Raw genomic sequence first — 23,540 nt, 5'->3', positions numbered from 1 at the left:
GCTCCAGGAATTACATTTTTGAACTTATATGGAAGACAGATTAAAGAGGGGGGAATTTGGGTGCAGAGACTAATTAGAAGTCCTTTTCAATAGTTCAGGCCAAAGGTGATGGTGAGATTTAAGAGACCAGATTTCAGGAATAAGTGGAGATGGGGGTGAGGGATGACTCCTAGGCTGCAAACCAAGATGATTAGAAGAATAATGGTACTCTTGGTAGAAATAGAGATGTTTAGATGAGAGATGGGTTTAGGGCAAAATATAAAGAGTATTGCTCTGGGTACATAAAATTTGATACATTTACAGGTGATATGGAGATGTGTAACCGGAATCCAGGAGAGGAGAGATGAAAGCTATTTAGATTTGGGAATCACCTATATAGAGATGATGACTGAAACCATGGGAGCCCACATAATCATTTAAGGATAGAGTGCAAAGAGATGTGTATAGAGCCTTGAAGGATACTCTGCTACTGGGAGCAAGACATGGATGATGAACTTGTGGAGAGAATGAGTGAGAAAGAAGGGCCTGACAGGAAAAGAACCATGACACAGCAGTGTCATACAGATCCAAGGAAGAAAGAGCATATGCAAGGAAGGGGATGGTCAACATTATGAGATGCTAGAAAGAGGTCAAGAATCAATCAACAAGCATTTGTTCAACACTATGTGCCAGGCACTGTGTTAAGTACTGGGGATACAATGAAAAACAAAAACAGTCCCTGCCCACGAGTAGCTTACACTCCCATGGGGGAGACAACACAGATATATCAGATCAAACAAAATAAATACAGGGTCTATAGAATTTAACTTTGGAGGCGATGGTCCCAGCAGCTAGGAGAAAACAGGAAAAGCCTCCTGGAGTATGTGGATCAGAGTGGAAGAGGACTGGCAAGGCAGGAAGTGACTAGGTTGTGAAGAGTTTTAAATATTAAAAAGATCATTTTATATTTGATCCTGTAGGCAACAGAATGTTTATTAAGTGATGAGGTAAAATCCACTTTATTATTTTTTAGTTCAATTTTATTTTATTTGCAAGTTCACATTCTCTCTACCTCACTGCACTCTCCCACCCCCTTTTGTAAGAAAGCAAGGAAAACCAACCCTCCCATTGTGAATATATAGTCAAGCAAAAATTCCCACACTGGCTGTGTCAAAAAAAAATAAAGCCTCAGTTCACATAGAGTCAATCACTTCTCTACCTGGAAGTGGCACCACATAGTCCTCTGGAATAGTGGATACTCACTGTGTGATCAGAGTGCTCAAGCAATTCAAAGTTGTTCATCTTTAAAACACTGCTGTTATTGTAGAAATTATGCTCCTGGTTCTGTTCACCTCAGTCTGTATTAGTTCATGCAAGTCTTCCTAGGTTTCAAGCCATCTCTTTCATCATTTTTACAGCACAGTATTCCATTATTCCATACCACAACCTGTTTAGCCAATAGTCAAACCTCTAAGTTATAGTTAAACCCCCTCGGTCTCCAAGACTTTGCCACTACAAAAAGTTTCTATGAATATTTTTGTACAAATGGGTTATTTTCCTTTTCCATTTATCTCTTTGTTCTATAGGGGAGTTAGGTGGTATAGTGGATAAAGTGCTGGGCCTGGAGTCAGGAAGACCTGAGTTCGAATCTGGCCTCAGACACTTACTAGCTGTGTGACCCTGGGCAAGTCACTTCACCCTGTTCACCTCAGTTTACTCATCTGTAAAATGAGCTGGAGAAGGAAACGTAAAACCATTCCAGTATGGAGTGGTAAGGAAATGGAAAACCACTTGGCAGAGGCCAAGAAAACACCAAGTGGGGTCACGAAGTATTGGACAAATATGACTAAAACAACTGAACAACCACAAAAAGGGATGGTATTGCTGGGTCAAACAGTATACACAGCTAAATAGATTTTGGGGCATAGTTCCAAAATGCTGGACCAGATCACAGTTCTACCTACAGTGCATTAATGTTTTCCTATAGTCTCTCTAGCATATCCATACTTCCTCCCCAACTTTGCCAATCTGATGGGTATGAGATAATATTTCATAGTGGCTTTAATTTTTATTTCTCTACTTATTAGTTATTTAGCATTTTTAAAAAATATGGCTATTGATAAGTTGGATATCTTCCTCTGAAAACTGCCTAAAGAAATTCCCTTTGACAACTGTGCGGAAGATAGATTGGAGAGAGGAAACATTTGAGGCAGAGAGACATATTGGAAGACTATCACAACAGTCCAGCAAGAGGTAATAAAGGCCTGAACTCAAATGGTATCTATTTCAGTAGAGGGAAGGAAATGTTCAGAAGAGATGCTGCAGAGGCAGAAATTATAAGTTTTAGCAATCGTTTAGATGTATGGTGTGAGCAAGAGAGAGGAATCTAGGATGACACCAAGGCTTTTAACCTGGGTGACTAGAAGGACAGTGATGTCCTTGACAGTAATAGGAGAGTAAAGAACATAGGGGCCGAGTGGAAGGATAATGATTTCTATTTTGGACACCCTCATTTGATCTGTCCATTTTCACTAGCTATTGTTGCATATGTCTTCTCCTTTTTGTGGCTGAACTCCTTGAAAAGTCCGCCTACCATAACTACTTCCAATTTCTTTCTTCTCACTCTTTTTAATTCTCCACAGTCTGGCTTCCAAACACATTCGGTCAAAAATCCTCCCTCTACAAGTTCCTAAGGATTTCTTAATTGCAAAATTCAACGGTCATTTTCAACGCTAATCCTTGACTTCTCTGCAGCTTTGACACAGATCACCTTCTTTCTGTGACACCACTCTATACTGGTTCTCCTCCTACCTGTCTGACCAATCCTTCTCAGTCTCCTTTCCTGGATCTTCATACAGGTCAGGGCCACTACCCTTGAGCATCCCCTAGGGCTCTGATCTTGGCCCTCTTCTCTTCTCCCTCTCTACTATTTCCCCTCTCATTAGCTCCTTTGGTGTTGCTTATTATCTCTATGCTGATATCTCTCAGATCAACTTATCTAACCCTAAACTCTCCTCTGATCTCCAGACTTACATTTCCATTTGCTGTTCTATAGTGGACTTATGAGAAGACACTGACCAGAATTGCAGAGAATGGGTCAGTGTGGATGGGTCAATTCTTACTTGTGAGTATGACTGCCCAAGGCAGTTAATTATCTCACTAATGAGAATATTCCCTCCAGTGATACAGATATGACTACAAGAGTGACTAATTTCTGACTAACACTGTATATACACATACAACAACTGGGCATATCAAATGAAGCCATATCCATAAAACAAAACAGGATTGTCAGTCAATTTAAAAAGAGGGACAAACCCTTGGTTTGACAAGGCATATTTGCTATTTTATTTAGGTTTGGAATGAAGTGATTTTTTGTTTGTTTGACCTAACTTTACTAATCAAATCACTCAGTGAAGGTAAGTGGATTTCCTTATACAAATCCTTGGTCAAAAACAAATCGGCTGAATCTGAATTAATTCACCAGTGCAGTTAACTAGCTGAACTATTTGTGTAAACACATGCACAAAGAAATTGCTTAGTATTATAATTTTTATGGATTTTACACACAAAGGGGTTGGAATTTCTTATGGGACCCCCCTACTGTTGACTCCCCCAAATTTGTTATCTATTCATGTTGCTATTTAACAACCCAGATTCCTGGGGCTTGTGGTAATGGGGGAGGTCGTCTTCTTTGAATGGAAGGAGCAGATATTTGTACTGAAAAGTTACGAATGACTTCTGAGCTGCAGGACTTCTCCAAGTGCAGTCTCTCTCTAGCCCCTGAAGAATCATTTCAGCATGTGTAAACTTGCCAAGGAACAATAAAAACAAGGGATAAACTATTTCAACCAAACTGTTTCTGTACTTCCCCTAACATCAAAATAAATGAAAATTACTTAAATAGAAATTTCCAGATGACATCGGTCATAAAACTGAGAACAAAAAGAGAAGAATATGGACTCTGGATGAATAAGGAAAACACTATTTCAAATCAGCCACTTAGCATAATCCAGCCATTTGTTCATGGAAACCATTATGTGTACACTGCTGAAATTGTTAAGTGACAAGAGCATATTATCTGCTTCCAAAAGAAAATAGTATGGTATACATTACATCAAAGGTTTAAAATTTGCAGCTGTCTTTCTGCTTTTCTAACTGCTGCTTTTGGCAGCCAACTTTGAGATATAAAACGATGTGTCCACTGGATAGTAACATTTTCAAACCAAGCTTTTCTCTGCAGACAAGAACTTGTTCTCCCAGTAGAGTGCTTCCAAACTAGCAAGAGAAAACATATTCTGGCCATTATGGAACTGCAGATTTCCAACCCTAATTTTATAAATCCAGACTGTTCATGTGACTTAACAGTACTGCAAAGGCGTAAATTTCATTATCTTCAAGAATTCTTTTTTCTTTTCAGAAGAAACATAGAAAAAAAGAATACATGCCGAATGAAGCAATAAGTCATGAGAGTTAAGGAAAGTACGTGTACCAGTGAAACTATTTTATTGTCCTTTGTATGTGTTTAAAATACTTTTGAATTTTCAACATAACATTTCAACGTGCCAGTGTCTCACTATGATCTACAGGTAACCCTGGCTTCTTAAATGCTCTGCTATCAAACGCAGTCTATGGCAGATACAACCAGACTGGAAAGGCTTTGAGGATGTTTCTGGTGAAGATTGCCTAAGAACCAGTCTAGCTAGAAATAAATATGTTACTCATCAGTTGGTTGGCTATTAGGCCAATCAGGTATAAATTCTTTGTGTAGGGCAACTCATATTCAGTTCAAAAGAATACCTCTTGGCCCTGCCCTTCCACTCATAAAAAAGAAACAAAATAGGGACTCAAATTGAGTTCACCACTTCTTTTCTGTTGCCAAAGAGGAAAATGGCTACTATCACCATAAAAGAAGAATTGAATTTTTTCTGTACCTCAAAAACTGAATCCTAGTGCAAGCTATTAATTATATTGTACACATTCTTGATGCTAATGAAAAAAGATTCCAAAATGTCCCAACTTCTTCAATTCATTCTTTCAATTTATTCAACAAGCATTCATTAGGTATCTTCTGTGCACCAGGTACTGTGCTTGGTTCTTGGCAGTCCAAAGATGAAATGGAAAACAGTCTTTAAATTGTCAGAAACCCAAGTCCATGGTGTAATAATAATAAAGTAGCATGACTTTCTCTTATACTGAATCTACACAATGCAAATGTAAGTAATAGGCATACCTCCTCTTATGCTGGAAAAGTGTTCTGTGAAAAAGATGAGGTTAGGTGATGATAATAGTTATAAGAGCTGACATCCATATAACACTTCAAGGTTTATAAAGCATTTTATATACATCATCTCATTTGAGTCCAACAACCACGGAAGGTAGGCCTTACTATGCTACTGTAGAGACAAGGAAATGAATATTCAGAGAGATGGAAGTTATTGACCCAAGGTCACACAACTGATCAATGTTAGAAGTGAAGAAGGTTACTCCATGATATGTACAATATTACAGGGAGCTGTTCCTTAGACATTAATGCTATAAATGTCATAAATGATCATCAATTACATTGACAGTGAGGTTTTGATTATAATGCAGTTAGCAACATCACTGCAAAACAAACAAATTAGGGAAATGTAAAAGAGGGAATGCCCATGAAATCAGTTAAATATCTCATCTCCATGATTCCTAAATAAGCAATGGGAGTGAAGTTTTATCCCAACTTCCCCCCAGGATATGGTATTTCCCAACAGCCATCCATCTTCAAAGTAAACTTGAAGAAGATAGCATTAAATAAGTGAAAAGTTCATAGTGATATTATATTGCCCAGTATGATCCCATACTGCCCTTCTGCTGAAATCATATAGGTTGGACAAGGTAAGAGTATGGAGGATTTACCTTAAACCCATCCCCACTGGGATGTGGTGGAGTAGATAAAGCACTTGGCCTGGAATCAGGAAAATCTGAATTCAAATCTAGCCTCAGAGACTTAGCTGCTGTGATCCTGGGCAAGTCACTTAACCACTGCCTACCTCAATTTACTCAACTGTAAAATGGGAATAAAAATGTCACCTGCTTTCCAAGGATTGTTGTGAAGATGAAATGAGAAAATATTTGTAAAATGCTTGGTACAGTGCCTAGTACATAGCAGATGCTTAATAAATGTACCCACATGGTAGAGAGCCATCATCAGCACTTGTACTCTAGTTGGGTATCTAGGACTCAGGGGTGGCCCTTTGACTGAATCCCAACTGCACAGAACAAATCCCCTTAATAAAAGGATTTGTTCTGTCAAACTTGGACTCAGTCAAAAGGCCACACTCAAGGACCTAGAAGGCCACATGTGGTCTCGAGGCTGCAGGTTCCCCACCACTGATTCTAGGTGAATTCTTCAAGTCAAGCCACATTCACTCACCACGTTGAAGCTCCTTCGTGTCTACGGGTAAAGGGTCTCTGGACGATGCTTCAATGTTTCCTAGATGTCATGATACTACTAAATATGCACAGAAGTCACCTGTGTAGGTAGTAACACCCCAATGGAATGGGCAGCCCCACACACCTAGAAGTTTGTTTCTTTTTAACCTTCACCTGTCCTGCACTTATTTCATTTTCTCACTTGGGAGTTTCTCCTGCATCACAATATATTCACTGAACTATGTACTTAGATAATACTCATTCACATGCACACATGTACATTAGATAGGTACACATTTTCATACACGGCAGATAACATTTTTTATTTCAATATTAAAGTTGTAAAAAAGCCTTACTTTCAAGCACTTGATTATTAGGTTTCTGGGCATGACAACAACACAGAGAAGGCAGAAATAGATTTAAATATCTTGTATGACAGAAAAGGAAAAAAAAACCCTCCAGACTTGTCCAGGTCCTAGCTTCCTTATGCCATGCAGATTGCTATAATATCCCTACAAATGAAAACAACTGCAGAAGCATTGCCTCCACCTACAGCAATTCCAATGACTTACATACTTCCTTTGATGGTGTAACATCTCCAAAGGAACCATTCCAAAGTCAACTGCAGTGTCTTATACATGTCTGATGGGTCCAGCAGAGCCGTTATTATGTCATTTATACAGCAGGGCTCCTGCCAAAGCTATTACCAAGTCATTGCATTGTTCCACATACTTCCTTTGACATTTGGATGGTTCCTGAGGAACTGTTATCATTGCCATGGAAGTGTCCTGTTTAACTTATACTGCTAGGGAAAAACAAACAGGAAAAGAAAATAAATAAATGAATACAAATGAATGGCTCCACATGGTTGAATATCTGAAGGAAGAGAAAAGGTCTTGGGGGAATAACAATCTGACATCACCCAGGAAACTCAGGACGGCCATTTGTCCCACATGTGCATGACAGTGGTGGTATATTTATTGCTAATCCATTGTATATTACGTGCTTCACTGGTGTATGTTACAGAAGCAAGGGGAAGCATTACTGGTGAATTTCTATGGTGTTGTGGTCTCTATCAGAACTTCCTTTCCTTGTAAAATTTCTCGACAACAGACATGGAATGAAATGCCTAGCAATCTGTGAAAAAATAGGGCTCCTGGGTGGTTGAAATTCCATCTCTACCTTAAAGAGGCTGCTGCAAGGATAAAAAAAACAGCAGGTTTAGGAAAAGAGAGCAAGAAATATTAACCACAATCTAGGCCTCAAGTTTTGGAGTAAGCTCTATCATGTGTGACACTAGCTCAAGAGAATCCTTCAGACAGCTTTGGAAGTAATGAACTGCTCAGGATAAGACAATGGCAAGGGTTTTCATATAACTTCCTCAGAGAGAACTCCTAGTTTAGCTGTAATAGAAGGCAGAAGTTTCAAATGATTACAATTGTCTGGCTGTCTCTCCAATTCAAATGTATACTCCTCAAAGGCAGAGTTATTAACACATTAATGAAAAATAATTTATTAAGCCCTTACTCTGTTCCAAGCACAGACTTTAAGACTTCACAGAAGATAAAAATAGAAAAGACCAAGACAGTCTTTGCTCTCACGGAACTCTCATTCAAATTGGGAGAGGGAACATATAGAAGAATTCCACTGCAAGATAAACAGAATGGCCAGGAAGTGCCAAGGGTGGAAATGGCCATATGTATTTATTATGTACTATATTTCTCTTGAATGCCCTACAAAGTTTAGGATACTTCACCTGGAACAGGGATAATTCCATAGCAAGGATATGTCAAAGGTTTCTTGATCAACAGAAAACACACTATATTAAGACTTATATTTACATGCCACTTGTTACTTGCCACTTTTTATCTTCAAAAGAATACAAATAATTTTCCATTAAGGCAAAGTTTCTAGAATGGTAGTAGTATAGTCCCAGAGATAGAATGACTCTATTTTCTCAGGACCAATTTAAATACGAAGAGGCTCATCATCAGTAGGTTGCTCACTTGGAGAATAAATTATTTGGCCCAGAAACCAATTCAACAAGAACAGCTACATAACAACTCCCAGTCCTGGGCAACCCTTTTCCTCTTCTGAAGTGATGGTGGCAAAGGGACAGGACAGAGGACAGATGATGGTAAGAATCACTAAATTTTTAAACATTCTATAAACTTCCACTTAGCTGTTGACACTCTAAAAGGGAGATTCCTGACCAATGACTAATTTGACAAACCATATTAATCTTGACACTCTTGCTATAAATGAAGCCAGAAGAAAGAAGTCAAAGCTCAATTGAACAACTGCTCACAAGGTTCTCCTTGGTTTGTTGTTCTTCTGTCATTTCAGTTGTGTCTAACTCGTCCTGATCCCATTTGGGGTTTTCCTGGCAAAGATACTGGAGTGGCTTGCCACGTCCTTCTCCAGCTCATTTTACAGATGAGGAAACTGAGGCAAACAGGGTTAAATGACTTGCCCAGGGTCACAGAGGTAGTAAGTGTCTGTGGGTCACATTTGAACTCAGGAAGATCTGAGTCTCCTTGGTTAAGATGACCTAAAGAGTTAGTGGAGTTGGCTTTATGTACAACCAAAGAGAACAGGAAACATTTCATGAGACACCTGGTTACCTTGTACCGGACCACCCATGATAAGAATTTCCACCAAGACCATGAAAGGAACTGCAGCCAATGTACCAACACCATGCAGAGAACCAAAGTAGACAAATCTTATGGATTGGATTATATACACCAAACTAAATCATCTTATATTTTGATACTCCTATGACTTCAATGCAAAGGCTAAAAAAATTCCTCAAGAAAGGTCAAAGTGGTGAGAAACACTGAATATCATAGATGAGAAATAAAGGAAGGGAGAGGCCAAAGACTACAGAAGCCTCACACCAATAATGAATGAATGAATAAACATTTATAAAGAGCTCACTATGGGCAAAGCACTGTGCTAAGGGCTGAGGATACAAATAGAAAAGCCAGTCTCTGCTCTCAAACGGCTCATATTTGAAAGGGTAAGACAATACATATGGAAGGTTTCAGCTGCAAGGTACATAGGGAAAAGCCCTGTGTTCCTTAGGTTATAGCAATATAGCAGATGCCAATGCCTCTTCTTTAATGTCATTTGCACTGATTAAGTGATGTAATTTTCTGATGCTGAACCATTTCATAATGTTAATGACATTGGGGCCAAGAACTCTCCTTTCTGGGTCTTCGGTACCTACGCCTGAATGTAGCCACTGCAGGAGCACCAACCGGGCTGCAGCATCGCCATAGGGGCTTCTTCCCAGAGTGATACCTAAGGGTACAGTTGAAGGAGCATGGGGGGAAAGACCTAAGCATAAGAGAAGTCACCCTGAGAGCATTTAATGATGGATCTGGAATGATGACAACTTAAGAGAAAAAATGCTAAAGATCTGGAAAGATTTTTACAACAAACTTTTCACCATCAAAGACAGAGACAGCACTCAGATACTAGCATAATAGTCCTGATTACATTTATAGGGGAGGTAGAAAAAGCATTGAAGAGAATAAATATGGGAGAAGTAATTGAATTACAACAAGTGTGCATAGAACTGTGCTGTAGGTAACAGTTTCGAGGGGACTGAGGGACTGATCCACACACTAAGTGAAGAAAGGAAAGATACTAATGGTGTGGGGGAAAAATCTCACATCTCAGAAATTCTTAAAAGAGGAGACTAGAAGAACATGAACCACTATCAACATACAGGCTTACTTTCCCTTCAATAAAAAAAATTACATCAGAATCGTCTCCACACACATTGAGATCATCTTTAATGACTGTATTAGTAGGAAACAGGCTGTTACAAGTTACAATCCACAGTATACTATGTCTTTACCATCTCACAACTGACTGAAATATATCAGGAGTACAAAGCAAGGCAATCAGCATTTAGCAATGCCAATCTCTGTGCTAATCTCTTGGGACCCAAATATAAGCAAAAGCAAAGACAGTCCCTGCCCTTGAGGGGCTTACATTTTGACTGAAGACAATGCACAAAAGGGATCTCACTATGTTCGCGGTTTAATCATTTTTTTAAAAAAAATCTGTTTCAATAGACAAAAGGCCTCCTTGAATAATTTCTGCCAACAGGTTATAAGTGATCTATACATTAAAATTCCAAGAAAGAGCTAAACTTGTTCAATGACTCTGGCCACAAAAATCTAATTAGGCTATCAATGAGAAAAGTATGCTTGAGAAAAGTGTGTGCCACTGTACTGAATCAATCAAGTATTTATCTGAGCTTCTCCTATATGCTAGGCTCTGGTCTCAGCACTGAGGCTACAAAGACAAAAATAAAGCCATCTCTATCCTCAAAGAGCTATTCTATTCTACTGGTGAAAATAAAATACAGTCAGTCAATAAACATTTACTAAGTGCCAACTATGTGCCAAGCACTGTGTTAAGAGGCAAAAGACAGTACCTGCCCTCAAGGAAATCGCAATCTAATGGTGGACACAACGAGCAAATATGTACAGACAAGGCATATAGGAGATAAATGGGAAATAGTCAATAGAAGGAAGGTATTAAAATTAAGGTGGGTTGGGAAAGGCTTATTGAAGAAGATGGGATTTTAGTTGGGACTTGAAGGAAGCCCATAGGTAAAGATGAGGAAGGGAAGCATTCCAGGCATGGGAAATAGCCAGATCAAAAGACTGGAGAGGTAGGAAGGGCTTTGAATACTGAACAGAGGACTTGTAATGTGATCCTGGAGGTCATAGGGAACCACTGGAGTTTATTGAGTGAGTATGTGAGAGAGTATATCTGAGTGTGTGAGTGTGTGTGTCTAAGAGAGAGAGAGAGAGAGAGAGAGAGAGAGGGAGGGAGGGAGGGAGGGAAAGAGAGAGAGAGAGAGACTGGCTTGTTTGGTCCTGTGCTTTAGGAAAATCACTTTGGTGGCTGAATGAAGAATAGATTGCAGAGTGGAGAAACCTGAAGTAGGCAGACCCACCAGCAGACTATTGCTATAGTCCAAGCATGAGGTGATGAGAACCTGCACTAGAGTGGTGGCAGTGTCAGAGAAGAGAAGGGAATGCACATGAGAGACGCTGCATGGGTAAAATCAGCAGGTCTTGGCAACATCTTGGATATGGGGGATGACAGATAGTAAGGAATCCAGGATGACTCTTAGGTTGGGAGCATGAGGGACTGTGAAGATGGTGTTGCTCTCTACAGTAATAGGGAAATTGAGGCAGGGGGAGAAGTTGAGGGGAAAGAGAATGAGTTCTATTTTGTACATGGTTAGTGTAAGATGTCTACTGAACATTCAGTTTGAGATGGCTGAAAGACAGCTGGATATTCAACACTGGAAGTCAGCAGAGAGGTTAGGACAGAATGAGTAATTTTAAGAATCATTAGCATGGAGATGATAATTAAATCCATGGGAACTGATGAGATTACCAAATGAAATAGTACAGTGGGAGATGAGAAGTGGGCCAAGGACAGAATCCTGTGGGATACCTATGGTTGAAAGGCATGATCTAGATAAGAATCCAGCAAAAGAGTCCAAGAAGGAGCAGTTAGGAGGAGAACCAGGAGAGAGTGGTGTTCTGAAAACTTGACGAGAGTATCAAGGAAGAGAGGTTAATCAACAGTGTCATAGGCTGCAGAGAAGTCAAAGAGAATGAGGACTGAGAGACGGTCACTGGATTTGGCAACTGAGAGATCTCCTGTAACTTTGGAGAGGCCATTTTGGTGGAATAAGTTTGGAAGCCAGAATGTAAGTGGTTAAGAAGAGGAGAGAAAATGGAGGTATCTATTGTAGATGGGCCTTTTCATGAAGATTAAAACATCCCCTCAATATAGCAGAAGATATCGATCATGTCACCCCCTTCCAACCCGCTCTCCAAGTCTTTTCTTTTCTGGGTTCCTTCATCTAATTATCATATGGCATGATGGTCCTTTACCATCCTGGTCATCCTCTATTAGGTAATTATCAATACCCTTCCCCAAAAACGTGTCACCCAGAACTCAGCACAACAATACAAATATGGCTTGATCATAGCAGAGTACACTAGAACTATTATCTCCTTAGTTTTTTTTAATTCTTCTTAAATGTTTCTTTTTATTCTGAACTTGAACTAGAAAAAGACCATTTCCATATATGCAGCATGCAAAAAAGAATTATATATGAAACTGTCAATCTCCATTTCATAGTACTTGGTTTTAAAAATTAATAATAATATGATATATCTTGCATTCAAAACTGTCCAGACTTGTCCATATTTGGTTCTGTTCTCTTCTGTGCATTCAAAACATATTATAATGGCCCTCTTTTTCTTGACATTGCTATTTCTAAAAAACCCTGGCCTCCCCTCTCCTCCCAAGTAAGCAATACGAAAAAGGGGGGAACACCTCATAACAAATAAGCAATTAAGAAAATGAAAGATAATAGTAGCCATATCCAAAAATATATCCCTTTCTACACCTTGTATTCATCACTTCTTTGCCAAGGGGTGGGTAACATGCTTCATCATAGGTGTCCTGGAGACATGGTTGGCTATTATACTCTTCAGATTTCTTTAGTCTTTTAAAGTTGTTTTTCTTTAGAATATTGCTCTCTCCCTGTATAAACTGGTTCTGCTCACTTCACTCCATACTACTTAGAATTTTGTGAAATAGTGTCTTTTGTCATTTCTTACAATCTAGAATATTCTAGAATATACATATTTGGATAAGCCATTTCCCAATTACCTAAGAGGTGATTTAAGATACCCCCTTAAATTCTAGCAATTTGCTTCTACCACTTTCAATTCCCCCTACATTTAGGATCAGGAAGCTTGCTTTGCTTCTGATTATTCCTTACCTGGAATTATCCTCTCTCTTTACCCCAACGCCAGCTCAGTTGCTTTCCTATTGAGTTCTTTCGCATATTTTGACACCAAACTTTGCGCATGTTCAACACATGCACTTTGTTCATTTAACTGTAGGGAACGTCTGATTCCTGCTTTTCCTTCCCCTTCCTCCATGTTTATATTATCTTCTCATATACCCCAAATTATGAGAAATAGGTTCCACCTATTTTTCCCTCATTTCTACATTAGTGTAATCCTGCTTTTAATCTTCCTTCTCTCTTGCCTCTTCCAGCCCACAAATCAAAACCAATCTATTCCCAGGACCTCTGTTTTTATTATTCATCTATTTCAATACACTTCAAAAACATTAAGATTCTAAAGGGACACTTGTTTCTTCTCTCTCATTAGAATGTTAGCACATCATCTCATAGCTCCTTCCAATTTTTCAAATATATTTACCCTCCAGATGTTTCTGGATTTTTATATTTCTATTTCAAATTTCTTACTCAGCTGTGGCGTTTTCATCAGGGATGCCTAAAATTTAATCTATTCCATTAAGAGTCCATTTTAACCCTGCAGGATATTTAGATTTGCATGGTAAGTTATTCTTTGTTGTAAGCCTATATATCTTTCTCCTTTTGGCAATTGTTATCTAATATCTCCTCTTGATTATAGTAAAAGCTAAAAGGTCTTGTGAGATACTGATTGTGGTTTTTTACTACTGGAATTACATTTTTTCCCTAAATGTTTATAGTATTTTTTCTTTGACATGAGAGCTTTTGATTTTGGCCAATATTCCTGGGCCTTTTCCTTTTGAGGTTCTTTAAGAAGATGATCCGAAAAGCCTTTTTGTCATTACTTTTCCCTCTAGTTCAAATTGACCTGGGCAGTTCTCATTTGTGATTTCTTAAAATGGTGCCCTTGATTGTTTTTTTAGCATAATTTCTGGGGAGTCCAACGATTCCTAAGTTATATCTCCTTTGTTTGCCTGGTTAGTCAATTTCTTAGATTTTCTTCTATTTTCTCAATCTTTTGATTTTATTTTAATATTTCTTGCTCTTCCATGGAATCATTGATTTCTGTTTGGTCTATTCTAGTTTTCAGGCAGTCCATTTCTTGAATAATGATTACCACTTCCTCTTTTAAGGTATTTATTCTCCTTCCAATTCTTTTTCATTTTTTAATCTCTATTTCTTCTACTTATTCATATAAACTCCATTTAAATAATTCATGGAAAGTCATATATAGTCCTTGTGTAAAGACCACTGTTTCCTTTATATTTCTGTTTGGAGTTACTACAGAGTTACTCGCTCTTTCTTTCTTGGGATCTCTAAAGCAGAAATAACTTCTGATACTGGTCAATGTGTTTTTTGATTTATTCATTGCTTCAATTCAGTTCTTGAATTAAGGCCTTGTGCTAGAGCTAGGCTCTGTATCTTGTTGTACTTCTGAATGTGGCAGTTGACCTTTCATGGTTTCACACTGGCTTGCCTTGGTTCTAGAAATGACCTCCATCTCTCAGGGTTAGGCACCTCTGGATCTTTGAGGCTCAGAGATCTAGATCTTGTAGGTCCTCTCTGACATCTCAGGGCCTATCACACCATGGTGTCCCAGTCTGAGCACAGTGCTGGTCACTGCCTACTGCTGCCATTCTGACACTTCCCAAGATCACACTCTGGGACTTAGTGAAGTCCTATATTCTTCCTGCTTTCAGATACAAAGCTTTGCCAATTACATTTGTCCCTGGCCATCTCCAGGAGAATTGGGAAGCTACTCTGTACTGTAACTGGCTTTACTGGTTGGCTCCCTTTCTCCCCTCAGGCTTCGGGCAGATCTCTTGTGCAGCTCTAGGGTAGAAGAAATCACTAACTGTAGTTTCTCACTGGATTTCTTGACCACTGTTTGTTCTGGTGTAAACTCAGAATTTCATTGGAGTAGATATGTGGGATCTGGGTCATCTTATCTTATTTAGGTAGTCAGCTTGGCTGGAAGACTAACATCAATTTCCAGGAAGCCATGACTCTCAATGTAGCCCAAGATTACTCTAGCTTTTCTGTCTAAAACATCATCACATTGTGGCCTCCCTCTACTTTACCTTATAGTTTACAAAAAAACAACAACAACAACAAACCCCAAATCCAAAAACGCAGACAGCTTCTGAAATGATCATTTAGCCAAGTCTCACTTATCTGGTTTAAAAAAAAGGGACACAGAAGGGAAGGACTTTACATTTTTATCCCTATTCAATTTCATTTTATTTAGTCCAATAAAATGGCTTGTCATAATCTCTTCCAATCAAATCCTCACTGCACAGAGTTGCCTAAGGCTCAGGAAGATTCCTTGACTTGCCTAGGGTCACAAAGACGACATGTAGCAGATCTGCGACTCAAAATCCAGCCCTGGAACTTCCAACCCAGAGCTGCCAATGAGGCCTTTCATAACGCTCCCTCACCATTCACCCCCTGCCCCCAACCCTGTGGATACTGCCCTCCTCCAAAAGTTACCATGTTTATTTTGTATATACTTCATCTTCTTATATGTATACATGTATTTTCCTTATGTAATTAAAATTTCTTGATGGAGGGACTCATTTATTTGTTTTTATATCTCAGCACTGCATTTTGCTGGCAAACAGTAGGTACTTAATAAAAGCTTGTTGATTGATGTGTGATTTTTCAACTCCTAAGTGTTGAGAGACATTAAAGAAGGTGGATTTTAAGAGAAGGCCAGGATGATGGTATTACTGGGATGGTTTTCATGTATGCCAGCCTGGAGGTGGAGTTATAGGCAAGATGACCCTTGATGGCCCCCTCTATGGCATGGATCCTATGATTCTCTGTTGTTGGTGTTTTTATAGCACAAGTTTGTCACAGTACTCAGTGTATAAATGAACAAATTGGATAATTCAGCCTGGAGAACAAAAAGGCTGAAGAGGATTATAAATGGCTGCCAGGATATGAAGAGTTCCTTATCCTCCTATCTCCATTTTATTGAATTTTTTGCCACTTAACAGTGGTGTGACCCTGGTGAAGCCGCTTAATTGCTCAGTATCTCAGTTTACCCTCATGTGAAATGAGAAAAATGAAGGTGTTAGATTAGGTGATCTCTGAAGTTCCTTCCAGTAGCGACAGTCTGTGCTCTGTGAATTCATCTATTTACATTATTCCAAAGAGTTAATTTGGATAAGAAATCACCTTTTAAAGGTACATGCTAGACTTGTTACAGGTAAGAATTAACCCTGTAATTGTTTAAGGTGAACTAAATCAATAGCTGTAAAACAAATTTGTCTGACTGCTTCTTAATTAGGTAACTGAAGAGCACAGACATAGATTTTGTTTCTTAAAAGATGCCCCCAAACCTCACATCTGTGAGTATGTATACCCATGAATACACCCATTCTGTATCATGTTCTCCACATTCTACATTTAAAATGAAAGAAATAGAAAGAGGAGATTAAACCCATTTAATATTGATTGTGATGGGACCTCTAGGGAAATTCAACACAAATGAAAATCTCCAAGTTGAAGCAATATGAAGTATGGACTTATGAATTTCCAGCAGCACCTAAGAAACATCTTGGATGGAAACGATATAAGATGTAGAAATAAAATAGAAGGCTTCAGAAGCATAGAAACTTGTGTAATTAAAGATGAAAGCAATGAGAAAGAGAATCCTCCTTTCAAAACACATAGTCACATAAGGACATGCATCGAAAAGTTACAACAAATAAAATAGTGAGTTTAGTTATATTGATGAAGGATGGATTGTTTCATTATGCCACAGGCCCAGGGAAGGGCATTCATATAAGTTTCAGTATGATTTCCTCAGGCCAGGAAATTCTTGAGCTTTAGGAATCTGTCTGAAACACAGAGGACAAGTCCAGGGTCATAAAGCCAGGAGGGGTCAGAGGACAGTTTCTAGCAAGTCTCTCCAACTCATCCTCAGTACTCCATCCACTATGCCATGCTGCCTCTTCAAAAAACACACCACACAAAAATCAAAACTTTCAAAATTCATCTGGGTTTCATTTTTTAAAAGTTTTCTATAAATAATTTTCTCCCCATATTTAGCATTTAAAACATGGCTTCATTTTTGAAAAAAATCTATAAAATATATGTGTTGAAGTGGGGGTAGTTTGGACTATATGACCTCTGAGATTCCTCCCAGCTCTAAATCTAGGGTCCTATGTCCTTATCAACACATCTGTCGCCTAAAATGAAATCCACCTTTATTTTTGAAAATGGTTAACTTTAGATATATAAAATATGTCACAAAGAACAATTTCCTTAAGTATAACCAGGAAGACTATATTTATAGGGGACTATAGGAAAAGAGATAACTCAGCTACGGGCTAGATTAGATTGTGACAGAGAGATCAACCATCAGCTAGATGGCTGGAATTTCCAAAGCAAAATGTAGGCAGATATGGGCCTGGATGTTTAACAACCTGGATGGGACTGCAGGATGGGTGGGGGGAGGGTGGAGGAGAGAAGGCATGCACAAACACTTTTAAATTTCATCTACATTATTAAGACTTTAAGTTAAGACAATAAACGAAACAATAAATCTAGCCTGACTTGTAGTGATTGTAAATTTCTGACGTGTAAATGCTTACGATGAAAATTTAACAACTGGCTCTCTTAAACTGGTTAGAGTTGGCTCCAGCACAACCCTGAATACAGTTAATTAATTGAATAATATTAATTAATATTATGAATTAATGTTAACTAATAATATGCATTCACTAATCTCATTTGGGACTTAGTGGTTCCTATGGTGTGGCATTCCCATTTATCGGAGTTAAAATGCATTCATCTAGCATTTCTTAAGTACCTCCCTCCCTTATATGCCAAGCACTGTGCTAGGTACCAGGGATACAAAGACAAAGATGAACCCTTGTCTTCGAGGGAACTTACATTCTATTTAAAGAATCATTTCAAATAGAGAAAAAATTCAATTCGACATAAATGTGAATCAATACACGGTAAAATTGAGAGAGGGAAGGCACTAACAACCGGGGAGACTCAGTAAAGGCCTATGTTATGTAGAGGTGGAACTGGAGCTGAGCTCAGAAGGAGATCATGGATTCCAAAAGGTAGAGAGGTGAGGAGGAAGTGCATTCCAGGCGTGGGGTACAGTCAGTGCAGCGGTACAGAATGGGAAATAAAATGTTATGTATAGAGAAGGATGGTTTTGCTAGACCAGAGAATATGTGAAGGAGCGTAATGTATAATAAAACAATCCAAATGAGAAGGAAATGCATTGTTGGTAAAGCTGTGAACAGGCTCAACCATTATGGAAAGCAATTTAGAACTATGCCCCCAGCAAGACCTTACCAGGTCTATACCTCAAAGAGATTAAAGAGAAGAACTGATATTTGTAACCAAAATATTTGTAACAGTTCTTTTGTGTTGGCAAACAATCATAAACTAAGACGGTGTCCATCAATTGGTGAATGGGTGAACAAGTATGTGTATGTGATAGAGTACTACTGTACTATAAGAAATGATGGGGACAGTTTCATAAAGACCCGGGAAGACCTGTATGAACTGACACAAGGTAGGGTGAATCAAGAGCACAGTTTATACAATAACAAGACAACACAATACAAGAATAACAAGACAACACAATACAAGAATAACAAGACAATCAATTTTGAAAGATTCAGGAACTCTTATCAACACAATGGTCAACCACAATTTCAGAGGACTCCTAATCAAACATGCCACCCATCCTTCAGTAGGCAGGCAATAGACTCGAAGTACAGTCTGAGACTGTGCTAATAGTGATTTTGAAATATATTGTCTGATGTTACAGTTTTAGATGATAAGACTCCAATATAGAATTACTTAGGCTAAGTGGTCCTAATGACCACAAACATATAAGCAATGAGAAACAACCTGTACTTTTCCACTGTCCTGACTCATTCTGACCCTGTGTCAGACATGTAAATGATTCTGGCTTCTGATTTGATAAAGACTTCTGGCCAAATGCAGTGGATGGGAGCCATACCTACTCCTAGGACCTCTGATTACCAACTCGAATCCTCCCCTAATTTCTAGTCCCAGTAAGGAAATTCCCCCTACCCTAGTCTGGTACTAATAAGTGACCCAGAGAATTTCCCTACCACATCTGGGTCTGATTTGGAATGCCCCCCCCTCCCCACTCTGGTATCAAAAACCTAACATCAACCAAGCCCATTTTTAAGGTATAAACTTCCTCACTGAGACCCCACTCTAAGTGAATCCTCCCACCAAAATCTTTACTACCATATCCATCTCACATCCCCTGAGCTAGATGAGTTTCTTTGCACCTATGGGGCCAAACCCCTATTTGCCTGTGTCGCCATATAGCATACATGTAGAATTTGTTTTGCCTGCTTTCTGTGCCACATATAATAAATCTCATGCTTATACTAGCTTTAGTACCAATTTCCTATAAATCCTTGAACCCATGTCTGTGCTCTAACCCAAGTCAAATATATAGTTGAGACGTATTTTTATGGATGTGGCCAGCGTAGTCATTTATTTTGCTTGACTATACATATTTGTAACAGTGTTTTTGTTTTTCTTGCTTTCTTAACATGGGAAGGTAGTTGAGAGTGGGAAGGTGGGAGGGAGAAAAGAAAGATTTTCTTTTGAAAATAAAATTTAATTTTAAAAAATAACTAAAATCTAAATTTTTTCAAAAGAAAGAAGTTGCTGAAAATCAACAGCCAGAAAGAATGCGTTGAGAAAATCCTCGGCTTTGAGAATGAATAATGCTCCCATGGAGGTCTAGAAATCCATGGCTTCTTCTGGCACCTGATATTTTTGACACACTAAGTTGGGGAGTGCTGATATTGAGGGTCAGTTATTTTAATGCCCCAGAGTATAGAACAAGCAAATAGATCTGATGAGGGAATATCAATATTGCATGTGTTTTGAAAGGTCTGCCCAGTTAATTAAATAGCAGGAATAGATCTTTCCAACCAAAGTTATGGGAAAATGAAGTTGAATGCCTAACCCAGGCTATCCTGGGAAGGCTGAAGTTCTAAAATCTACCTAAATTCAGGGAAAAGACTCTTCTGAGACTCAGAGAGGTTAAATGACCTGTCTCAAATCCCACTGAAGCTTATGTCAGAACCAGCACATGAGTCCAGACCTTTGAACTCTAAATAATATGCCCTTTCTACCAAGGGTCAGCAGTGGACATGGAACTGCTGGCTGTAGCGTGCAAACCCCTGCACTACACCATGCAATCATTCTTAAAAATATTTCAGGGAGTCTTCAATGGGAGCCCTATACACAACTGCTCCTTCAGTGTCTCAGTGTGGCAAAGAGGTGACCATGGTTTCTCGAAGGCTATGTCAGCAGAGCAGAGAATCTAGCAAGTTCTATCTTACTAAGAAAGCTTTGATTACTGTCCGGGTGACAAATTCTAGCTGCTCTCTGTAGATTAATCTAGCGAAGTACAGAGAAGCTCATCGTCGGTAGGCTGCTCAAGAGATGATGAATTCTTTGTCTAGGTTAATTCATGAAAAAAAGAAAAATGCTAAGTAGTTCTCAGTCCTATATAGCTTCCTTTTGTTTCTACAATGAATGTACCAGAATGGTACAAAAGAGATGCTAAGAATAAAAAAATTTAGACCATCGATAAATATTAACTTGTCCTGATAGTGTAAAAATGAGATTCTTGTTCAATTGCTAAAAAGTTGACATAAAGACTGGACCAACTGAATCATACCAGCACTGACACTGTCACTATAACTGAATCCAGAAGACAAAAAGACGATGTAGATAAATGGAAGGGTGACTCACAGATTCTCTTTGAAGAAACAAATAGATGAGTTGATAGAGTTTTTTTTTTAATTTTGCACCCCAGGACACGAAGATATATCTTTTCATGAGACAATTAGTTATCTCATATTGCAGGGCTCACAATAAGCATTTTATAAATGTCTGGTGGACACAGCAAGCACTACATATCACTGAAGATGAAACTGATTATATTCTAACAGACAAGCAACCAAGGGCTACTGATTTGGGAGTCATTTCTAAATTAGTTGCCTGGAATAGTCAGACCAATGAACAGTTAGCCCAAAGAGAAAATGAATACTGGGTTAGGAAATGAAAAATGAAAAGATAGGCTGTGCTGTGATGAAGCTACTCTAACTTATTCTATTCAATCACATTTTAAAAATGGGAAATATATTCTAAAAGATATTGACACAGACTATTATCATTTCTTAAGTTAACTGATCTAAAACAATTGCCTCATGTTAGGAGACCAAGAGGGCTTAGGAACAGCTATCAGTCTGGCAATAGCTGATGATCTTGCTAAGCAGACAGAATGTCATGTAAGGGAAACACTAGCTTAGAACATAAACTTTGTTTGCAAAAATCTTGTGGAAGAAAATGGTGGAAAGTTACATACAGTATTGCCTCATAAAATAGTGAGGAGCAGTGGAACAAAATGCAAGTTTATGGAAAGTTTGGTAAGAGGATCACCTAAGTATCATCATGATGCCATGTGCATTTGGGGATCAAAGCGGGAGCAGGAAAAAAACAGATGAATAATAGAAAACATCTGTCAAGATTTCAGTAAGTCTTTTCTGCATCAATTACAGTGGAACCACCAAAACTAGATCCTGACATCATCATCCCTGATGTGCTGCATGAGGACATAGAAAAGACACCGAAGAAAACAAAAATGGGGAGAGCAGCTGGATGGGGAGAGCTAGTACAGCTAACCATATGTGTCTGTGTGTGTGTATACGTATATATAATTAGATATATAAGTTTGAAAAATGGCATGCTAATCAAGGAATAAACAAGGTTTTGCAGCTTTTCCCTCCAGTATCTTGCAGAGATTTGAGGCAGTGGAGGACAAAGCAGAAAACCGAGAGGGATAAAGCTATCATCGAACCTCATTTCCTCTTGGCAATGGCTACTTGGTCACTAAGATTCCAAGAGATGAATTCAACCTTAGGCCCTGTGGACACGGTGATAGGCTCCCAAATGACAAAGACATTAACTGATGGCGAAAGACAGGATTTGAAATGTTAAGATCTTTTCTATGAAAGATTTCTATTTTGAGGTAACATTAGAGTACTACAAAAAAAAAATAAAATCAGAATTAAAAATAGATGATGTCATTTTAAAGAGTATGAAATAATTATGATTTAATGATATTAGTATTTGTATCCATTCTTTAGCAAGTAAGTACCATTATTTTCCTACCTATTACTATTTTATAAAAAAAAACAATTCATTTTAAGCTGGTTAATTTATATCAATCTACATATGCTCAACAGGTTGATATGAACATTAAAAAATACGAAAAGACTATGCTATAAAAATTACTTATTATTCATGTATTGATTACCAAAGCCAAAAGGCCCCAATAGATATTTTGATATAAATGTTTCACCCTAAAGATAGGAGACAATGAAAGGCCAATGCTAAGAGATGTACAAGAGAGGTGACTGTGCTTTCTAACAGGAAAGGGATAGTACTGTGCCAGATATTAAGGCGAAGAAAGGCATGTGGTACCAAAGATATTATGTCACATACATGGGATCTTGCCACTTTGTGCTTCCATTTTACATATTGATAGGTAGACGCAGTAAGTAAACAAAGAAAAGATCACTGTAGCATTCTATCTGGTTTTTAAGAATTATATAATGGGTATGCTTACCAGTCTCTCCATCAGACTTCCTTTCGTGGTCTGTGTCAGTCAAGGACAATGCGGAGTTAGCCCGACTTGATAGACACGAACTGTGTTCTGATTTCATTCCCCTCATCCACATCCTCAAGGCATGGTCAGGAGAGGTGCCACCTTCTGTCTCTGTATCCACATCAGAGCCCATCTCTAACTGGTAGCCATGCTGAGATACACTGTGCATGTCTGTCTGGTAGCCTGAGCACAGAATGTGGGGAGTCTCACAGAATTCCATCTCTAAAACAAAGAAAAAAAACAATGCATTAAGAGAAAAAATTCAGTATATGAGATGATAGCACAAAAGTCTCCTTTCTAGTCTCACTTTTCCATACCCTCATGAAAACATTTCCCCACTGTCAGCAACTGTGCTTTTGAAAAATTAGAAGTTTGACTACTGTCCCTTGAATGTGGTTACTTATTTTGTGCTTGTCATTTACATTTATGGTCCTCATGATTCTTAGTAGGTTCTAGGAAAAAAAGTATCCCTAAAATAGCTTTACTACTGGACTGAGAACTGGTGATGCAAATGCAATGAAATACACAGAAAGAAAGCACTGGAAAAATACTTAAAGGGCCTTTCTTTGGGGTGGGCCAAGTATATGCTTAAAGAGTGTTTAAGAGGATAGT

The 23,540-nt window shown here is 38.5% G+C and overlaps 1 protein-coding gene across 5 annotated transcripts in view; it reads right to left on the bottom strand.

Moving 5' to 3' along the window:
- The window catches only part of TENM1 (teneurin transmembrane protein 1), a 448,583-nt gene extending 425,435 nt beyond the window's left edge, over nt 1–23,148 (bottom strand). For all 5 annotated transcript variants that reach the window (XM_036739968.1, XM_036739972.1, XM_036739969.1 and 2 more), the window contains exon 1: nt 22,890–23,148. In XM_036739968.1, the coding sequence (XP_036595863.1) occupies nt 22,890–23,148 (259 nt within the window). The remainder of the gene's footprint in view (nt 1–22,889) is intronic.
- Between the last annotated feature and the right edge of the window lie 392 nt (nt 23,149–23,540).

This window comes from Trichosurus vulpecula, chromosome X, assembly GCF_011100635.1.
Source record: "Trichosurus vulpecula isolate mTriVul1 chromosome X, mTriVul1.pri, whole genome shotgun sequence".
Classification (NCBI taxonomy): Eukaryota; Metazoa; Chordata; class Mammalia; order Diprotodontia; family Phalangeridae; genus Trichosurus; species Trichosurus vulpecula.
Note: the sequence above shows the minus strand (reverse complement) of the source record. Positions and strands in the feature narration are given on the sequence as shown.